This window comes from Chionomys nivalis, chromosome 16 (assembly GCF_950005125.1).
Source record: "Chionomys nivalis chromosome 16, mChiNiv1.1, whole genome shotgun sequence".
Classification (NCBI taxonomy): domain Eukaryota; kingdom Metazoa; phylum Chordata; class Mammalia; order Rodentia; family Cricetidae; genus Chionomys; species Chionomys nivalis.
The window spans coordinates 10586187-10595064 of NC_080101.1; the positions used below are offsets into that span (position 1 = coordinate 10586187).

The 8878-nt window shown below is 48.6% G+C and overlaps 1 protein-coding gene across 1 annotated transcript; it reads left to right on the top strand.

Moving 5' to 3' along the window:
* Positions 1-287: 287 nt before the first annotated feature.
* On the top strand, positions 288-5474 carry Penk (proenkephalin). Its single transcript, XM_057790866.1, has 4 exons — positions 288-416; positions 499-553; positions 1080-1220; positions 4444-5474. Exons 3-4 carry the CDS (start codon positions 1083-1085, stop codon positions 5116-5118), a joined length of 813 nt encoding a protein of 270 aa, XP_057646849.1. The 5' UTR covers positions 288-416; positions 499-553; positions 1080-1082; the 3' UTR covers positions 5119-5474.
* Positions 5475-8878: the final 3404 nt, after the last annotated feature.

Below are 8878 nucleotides of genomic sequence, written 5' to 3' on the forward strand. Positions count from 1 at the left end.
GGGGGGAAGGGGCAGCTTCACTGAATCCGAGGGTGTCCAGCTTCTCACCGGAACCCAAGTCCATCTGCCCTTTCAAACACCCCCGCCCACGGTGCCACCGAAGTGATTCATGCAGGGAACGCAGTTTCCCCTCCTTGTCCTCCCCAGAGTTCCTGACTGCGCGGTGGGGGGGACCTCCGGCGCCCACTCGCACCCGCCACCCTCGGGGGCCGCGTGCTGCGAGGACGTCCCCTCCCGCCAGGCGTCGGCGCGGGCTGGCGTAGGGCGTGCGTCAGCTGCAGCCCGCTGGCGATTGGGGCGCGGGCGACTCCTTCGGTTTGGGGCTAATTATAAAGTGGCTGTGGTCGCTGCCAGCCTCGGGACAGCAAGGCAAGCGCTCAGAGCCCCGCAGCCCAGCGACACCGAGGACCGCGACGGTGAGGTCCCGATCTGCCAGCCGCCTTGCCCAGCTCCCAAACGCGCCCGCCTCACACTTGCCTTCTTCTCTCTTCTTTGCAGGGTAGCATCTGGGACCCGCTCCTCCAGCAGCCTGCTCCATCCGTACAGCGGCAGCGTGAGTGCCTTAGCCCCCAAGACTCCTGCGCCGTGGCGACCGTCGCCTGTCCCCCTCATTGCATGCCTTCGCCCAACTTTCTCGGGATTCCTCTTTGCCATGGGGGTCCGTGTCCTATTTCCCAAGCGCCCGCTCCCGAGCTGCGATCTCCAGTGTTTGCTCCAGAATCTTGCCCTGGGCAACAGACGCCCGGGAAAACGGGACGCCCTCGGAAGAACAGGTTGCCATCGGGAGGACAGGACGCCCCCGGGAAAATAGCGTGACCCCTGGAAAACGGAATACTCTTCCCTGGAAAGACAGAATCCCCCCAGGAAGGCAGGATGCCTTTGGGGGAAGCCCCAGAACAGCCGGAGCCCCTCTGGCTGAGCTATCCCTCAGTCACCCGGGAAGATGTTGGGCTGTGGGCGGGGTCCAGGAAAGGGTGTCTCTGCGGGTCTTGCTCCACAACCTCCCACCCAGCATGGTTCCCTCCTAGGGAACCTTGAGACAGGACAGGTCCCCATGTGCGCATCCTTCTCTCCTACAGCCCATGGCGCGGATCCTGAGACTTTGCACCTGGCTGCTGGCGCTTGGGTCCTGCCTCCTGGCTACAGTGCAGGCAGAATGCAGCCAGGACTGCGCCAAGTGCAGCTACCGCCTGGTACGCCCCGGAGACATCAACTTCCTGGTGAGTTGAATTCTCGGTGAGGGGATATCCTTGGCCATGTTCGTGTGGCCAGCCTTGCAGACATCTACCGGTCACTCGCGCTGGGAGGTGCATGACAGGAGGCTTGGGTGACCTGGGTGACCCTGGCACTTCCAAAACGTTGATCCCGATATACTCTGTCTCCCAATTTGGAACCAGTCTATCTGGGACCCTTAAGAGCTGAGGTATCTATCTACACACAAACCAATTTCGTTTTGACCTTGGGGATATGGAACCCCTAGATGTGTTCTCTCAGTACCTCGGATGACACTTCATCTAGGCTGTCAGAAAGAAGTGGGCACCCCAACTTTAGAACCCAAGTAGGGAGCCCTTCAAACAAACATCCCGCAAAGAAGGTAATTTTAAAAAATGAGAATGCCCCCCCTCCGGTTACTCTTCTTAAGCTTCCTTAGCCTTGAGACCCTCCTCTCTGGATAGGGAAGGGATTAGGGGAGAGGTAGGAAAATACCAGAAGAGGCAGGGAAGAACTCCCTAAGAGTCCCACGAACAAGAGAATTCCCCCTTGCCTGGTCTTGACTGCACTTTTGTAATAACGGCTAAAATGACAGTTTGATTTGGCTGGGAGAAGAGCACAGAAGACAGTCAGCGCCCAAGGAGCTGGAATCAGTCCAAAGACAGCCTGCCCCACACAGGAGCTAGGGGAGACAAGATGGCTGTTCTCTTCTTCGTAGGTGACAGGCTTTCCAATCACAAGGGCAGTCCACTGGGTCTGAATCTGTATACATGAGTTTCCAGAGGCTTCATTTTTTTTAATCTACTCTCTAGGTGATCAACTGTCCTGTCTTTGAAAATTCCTTGATAGTTCAGAAGAGAGGGACATGTTAGTCCAAACTGCCTCAGCTCATGCTTGAGCCTTTGAGGGGAGCTTCACGCTGGAATGTTTTGATCGCATGGTCTATTTCAGTTGATGGAGACTAACTTGGCCTTAGAGAGGAATTGTGAGGGGAACATTGTCTCATCTCAGCCTTCTTCCTTCTCCCATAGTCATGAGCTCGTGAGGTTTAACCTTGTGAGGAATGGACTTTAAATGCAGGAGATTAAAACCATACTGTACTGAAGGTCACTGTCTGACCCCTGAATTCTGGGACACAGCCACGGGTATTTGTTGAGAGTCACTGACATTTTAGCTCTACCCTCTGTTTGTCGAGCAGAGTCCGAACCTAGGAACTCAACACGTAGCTTAAGGTTCTCTGCCAGCTATATAATGATGCTGTGAATTCTAGAAGAGTATGAGAGCCAGTAATCTGACCTCTAACGGTGGCAGACTTACTACATCATATGGCTTGGGAACTCAAAGATCACTGACGTTTAACAATCCCTGTCCGAGAAGATGTCACTCAACTGCTCACTTCACCGAGCTCGGAAATGATGCTCATCTTCCTTTTCCATCGCTGAAGAACATGAACAGAGGTCCTTGCATGACAAGTAGCTGCCAGACAGCAGAGAAACTTCTGGTTTCTCTGTTTCTTCTCAGCTGCCACTCATCACTGACAGCATTGCTGGTGGCAGGGCAGGTAGAGGGGTACATTGTATCCTTGTTACTGTAGCTCTCTGTCCTCTTACCAGTGGTGCAGATGAGGAAGGGCGCATGCAGTAGGAACAGGTTAGGGAACACTCACTATCCATTAAAACACCTTTTAGGAAGCCTTTGATGGAGTGATTTGTTTTCTCTTCGGTGTACATTTAATGTTGCTGTTTTCTCATTGGCAGGGAATTAGTTAATGGTCAAATGTTGCTAAAATTACGGCTGTTCTGGAATTTAAGCTAGAACTCATAGGCAAAATGAGGTTGCCTAGCCAAAGGTACAGAGTAAGTCAGTAAATATTTACCAGGTTCCCACAAGATAAGGTAATGGGCACCAAGATGAGAAGTTGCCCTGACGGTTGCTAGAGGTTGCCCTTTAGTGTGCCCTAGACCAGAGCGCTCAGTGTGCTTCTAAAATGACATCAGTGACATTCATTTTTGGCCACAAAATCATGGAAATACAGCTTTAGAATGGAAATCTTATTGCCTCTTGTACAGCTTAGCCTTTTAATGATGTTTTGGGTCTTTAATCATATATTTTCGAGAATGAAATGGCTTATTTTAATTATCTCCTCTTTATCTTTTACATGCTCTTGTATATTTAATTTTCTTCAACACAAAATTAAAATAACCATTATAAGTTGGTTAACTATGTTTCCAGAATATTTTATTGTTTCACGAATAAAGGCTTTTATTGTGAAAATGGAAATGAAACTTATCCATTTTAAAATGCCAAGAGCAGACCTAGATTTTCTGTCTAAATCAAGGGCTGTAGCCTGGTGTCGGTAAGGTCTTTTCAGAAGGCCATGAAGCCCCCCCCAGAAAAAAAAAAGCTTAGGAACATAATAGGATTTTTGCAATGTTATCTAAAATTCATGTTATTTTCATTATAGGCAGGCAATTGAATTGAAAAATTGTTTGAATGAGGTCATTTAAGATATATAGCCTAAAGCTGACTATAGCTTGAGTTTAATTTCTCTATAATAAGAAAGCATAATTACATGCTGCTAATTCCTCCTTTATTAAAGAATATGACTGAATTAGAAAAGACTTGTTTTGTACACCAATGACTTAATCTTAAAAAAAAGTAATATGAATAACCTGTGCATTTGCATCAGGTAATTAATAGTGTTTGGTTCAAAATGATGAAATCTATTTTAATCATCCTTGAAGGGGATCAAAACATCTCATTTTTCAGCTGATCAAACAATTCATATCAAATAAGTGTGGTATAGTGTTTTGAATGGCTTTCTCGGTAAACTTGTTTTGGAATTGCAGATTTTTTTCTTTAAAGGTTGAAAGTATGGAGGGGATATTTAGGGAATGTCCCTAGTCAGGTAAAGAGAAATTCCTCCCTTGGGACTCAAAAAGTCTCAAACCAAATTGCATCTCTAGTAGGAAGCAATGCGGCCAGATTGGGTTCTGGAGACAGCCATTTGAGTCACAGTTGAAGATCCCTCGAAACGATGGTATGAGGCAGCATCCACAGCAAGTCCACTAACAAGACTTTAGGACGCATTGGCTCCCTTTTTCCAGAGCTCTCTGGTTCACTGTTTGTTCAGTTTGAGAGTAGAAATAAACAGTGTGTGACATAGATAACTACGGTCCATCTTGAGCCCCAAAGGGTCTCTTTTGGTCATGCATCTCCTTATCTTCCCAGGCTTGCACTCTGGAGTGCGAAGGACAGCTGCCTTCTCTCAAAATCTGGGAGACCTGCAAGGACCTCCTGCAGGTGTCCAAGCCTGAGCTCCCTTGGGATAGCCCCGACATGCTCAAAGACAGCAGCAAACAGGACGAGAGCCATTTACTAGCCAAGAAATATGGAGGATTCATGAAAAGGTATGGGGGGTTCATGAAGAAGATGGACGAGCTTTATCCTGTGGAACCTGAAGAAGAAGCCAACGGAGGCGAGATCCTTGCCAAGAGGTATGGCGGCTTCATGAAGAAGGATGCGGATGAGGGCGACACCCTGGCAAACTCCTCCGACCTGCTGAGAGAGCTCCTGGGAACAGGAGACAACCGTGGGAAAGAGAGCCACCCCCAGGAGGGCACTGACAACGTGGAGGACGACAACGTGAGCAAGAGGTATGGGGGCTTCATGAGAGGCCTCAAAAGAAGCCCCCAGCTGGACGACGAAGCCAAGGAGCTACAGAAGCGCTACGGGGGCTTCATGAGAAGGGTGGGTCGCCCCGAGTGGTGGATGGACTACCAGAAGAGGTACGGGGGATTCCTGAAGCGTTTTGCTGAGTCTCTGCCCTCCGACGAAGAAGGGGAAAGTTACTCTAAAGAAGTTCCTGAGATAGAAAAAAGATACGGAGGATTTATGCGATTTTAAAGCCCTTTCCCCACAGTGACCCCAGGCGCCCACCAGCCTGCTCCACCCCCCAGTGAGCAACTGTCTCATCAATGGTGTTTGTTGTCATTTGCTGCTTGAGCTGTATAGTTGCCCCTGTGGTCTGGATAACTACACTGCCTGAAAGCTGTGTTGTGTGGGGTCTGTATTCTTTGGAGTCTTGAAACTCAGTACTGGTCAGTTGCAGCTAATCTCGTTATCACGCTGTAATAGCTTCCGTTACCTCATCCCTTGCGTATTTGACGAGATGTCAATAAATGCTTACTTGTACATAAATATAATAAACCCATTACCCCAACTGCACAATGTTCTTGCGAGAAGTGGCTGTCATTTGTCTGTGGGTTTTCGCAGTAAAGGCTCGGCTTGCAACAGTACCCTCAACTGCTGTCATAGCAGGATAATCAGGTCTCTCTCTCCTGATCCAGGCGACAAAACCTTTCTTATTTAACAATTTGTCTGCAAACTTTTTCATTTAACCATTTGTCTGCAAACTCTTAAAGAAATAAACGCAATGGAAAAAAGTTTATATGCAAGACAATTTACCCTGTTTTATACAGACAGAAAGTGGAGGCCACAGTGGTTAAGTACTTGGTCTAAATTTGCTCAGGAGTTGAAGCAGGAGTGAGATTAAAGCCCTACACTGTTCCCAGTCACTAACTCTATGCCCATTTCCTCTCCTCCCACCCAGATCTCCAGGAAGAATGTGGGAATGTATCTTGTTCACCATTGCACACCCTTCCCCATGACCATAGTAGAGCTTCTAATAGTTGATGAATGAATGAATAAATGAATGAATGAATGAGTGATGTGGAGAAATGAATGCATTCGACAACCAGACAATCCAGAAGGGGACTGTGGCCGGTTCAGGATACTAAGTCTCAAAACACAAGGGGCTGATGAATATTTCACATTAACAAAGGGATTTGAGGCATGTTTTCAGATATCAAAAATACAATAATCTTTCACTTTTCTAGTTGAAACTACAGGCAACACCACGCATCCACTCACCTTCCCAGAACCCTCACCAGCCCTCTCACCCTGTGTCCTTCAGGTAACCAGGTCCTATTGGTCTGCAGGGTCCCCACTCAGCATTCTCTGCTCCAGCCTGGGAGATGCACCTGACAAGGCAGTTCCACTGACCCTGGAAGCCCATTCCAAAGTCTAGCCCTGTGGAGACATGGGGACATCCTACTTCCCCCGACTAGCTCAAGGTATCACAGGTTCCCAGTCTCAAGGATTACTTTCCCCAAAGACCTTCTGAGCAAGAGCCTATTTCTTCCCGGAAGAGCCCTGAGAACTCTGCATTTTGAGTGAGAGGCAAGTAATAGCCACGAAACCCAGGAGAGGGCAAGTGGGAAAGAGCTGCCGGCCCTGGAGTTCTGCATCAGGGACCAAGGCTGCTCTGCTCTGGGGTTTGCAGCAGGTGCCCCCAGGAGCTGCCACCTCCCTCGGAAAAGCCAACTCCACACTGGCAGCTGTTTCCAATGAGATGTTAAACTTAGGTGTTTGTCTTTTTCTGTTCATTACTGGTAATCGGGCCCATTTAAAACAGTACATGCCCAGCATGTGTGTCGACACACACCTGTAATCCTAACCCTCCTGAGGCCGAGACAAGAGCAACACGTGTTGATGGCAGTTTGGGCCACGTGGCAAATTCCAGGTCAGTCTGAGGTAACAGCTGCATGAAGATAAGGTGTAAATCAAAGTAAAAACATCAAGTCAAATGAAACACAGCTTTAGATTCGAAAGACATGGAAGCTAATATTTGAGGGGGGGTGAGTCAATTAATTCTCTCCCCTGGAGCAAAGCATTTGAACCCTTGGAAGCAAGAATCCAACCTCCACTCTCTGGAGTGGCGGGTACGCCCTTCCTCCTTCCTCACAATACATCAGCCTAGGAGAATACAATATGTATGTCTGCGTGCATCGTGATCTGTCTGAGAAGCCAGCACAGGGCTAGGAGGCCAGGTTATTCTGCACCCACATCCAAGCAATCTTTCTTTCCTTTCTAGGGGTCCTGTGAAAATGGGGCACAAATGCTATTAATATACAGCAATGGACGGCTATCAGCTGCTCCATTCCACCTCCTGTCTCCTGAGTCAAGAACTACACACACAATGTCTACAATGGAATAGTCTCACACAATGGTAGAGAACCAGGAACTCAAAAAATCCTCTGAAGCTGCTGGGGGGAGGAATTAACAGAGCAGAGGGACAGGAAAAGGCGGTGGAAGGAAAAGGGTTTTTCTTTTTACGTCTAGATTTGTGGGACTCCGAGACCGGGGGAAACATCCCATGGTGCATACTCCTACCTAGAACAGATGACTCCAAGGTGCCTTGTAGGCCTGCCTTGGTACCCAGATACCCCCTGCTTCCCACCCTCCAACCTACAGTTTCATCGCTAGAATTTTACTTTAACTCTTAAAGACCTGGATATTTTCAAGAATGCTCTGTTTAAATTCTGAGGCGCTGTTGTCTAAGGCCCCCTTGGACACTCCAGTCGGTGCAGACACCTGGGCCCTGACTGTCGTCTGGGTGTGTGTTCAGCAATAAGCACTAGAGGTAGGATTTAAAATGAACATACGCCTCTGCTGCCTTTAGAGGGCTCAGAGAAGTGTAGGTGAAGAGGCATGAAGACCACATCACCTGCAGAGGGCGCTGCTGCTCTATTCTGTTCCTTTGCCGGGCTGTTTCTTCCCTTATTGCAAGGCACCTGCGTTTTCACAACCCCATCCTGCAGCTTTGGGGTTCCTTCTGAAAGTTAGCAAGTGTGAGCGCTCAGACCAGCTGGCCTGCATGGAAATTCCAGCTACAGCACTGAAGCTCTCCTGCCTAACTTTCTCCCTCGTCCTTCATTAGGTTTTCAGTAGTGCACTGTCAAAGAAATCGAAGCCCTTAAGCCTGGGCCCGCCGGCCTGCCGGCTCTTGGGCTGACAGGGGTGGTCCTGTTCCTTAGCCTTCCATTTCTTTAGGTGGATCTCGGATTCTCCACCATATACCCAGTCGAGCTTTGTTCTTTCAGAGATGTAGTGATGTCTGAGCTCAGAGTTGAACTCTTTTCTAAAGGATGTGTCCAGGTGACAGTTGCTGCTTGCAGAGCCCTCTAAATCCTTATTCATTGTTCCCCGTGTTCATCACACAACTGGGTAGACCTCGTGATCAGCTACTCAAACGTCACCATGCCTCTGTGTAAACCACAGAAGGACCAAACCAAGAGTGAACCTCAGTGTATACTGGGCACTGGGTGATTGGGCACCGCTTCGGGCTTCTTGACTGTGAAAAGCAGGCCATGTGGCTGGGGTGTGATGTGCAGCGGCAGTGTCTGTACTTTCCACTACATTTTACCGTGAACCCAAAACTGCTCTAAGACTTTATCCAAAGAGGGGCATGAAGAGTCTGAGCCTGGTGCTTGCATGGGCTTGGAGAAGAGGGCAACAGCCCTGTGATTCCAATGTTTGCATTTGCCATTTTCCCCAAACTTTATATAGCACCCACATAAATCAATTTATGTTTTCAATGGCCAAATGGATGAAGCCCCCTGCACAGTTATCTGGTGAGAGAGAGTTCCAGGACAAAAAGAAGAGGATGTGTAATGCCAGATGCAACAAAGAGCGCGGCTTGGAGTTCGTTCATACTTTGGCCCCATCACTTCTGGCCTCTAGAGAGGCCAAACATCATGGAGGGAACACATAGGGAAGAGAACTTGTCAGTCAGGATGCAGAAAGAGAGACCAGAGTCCTCTGG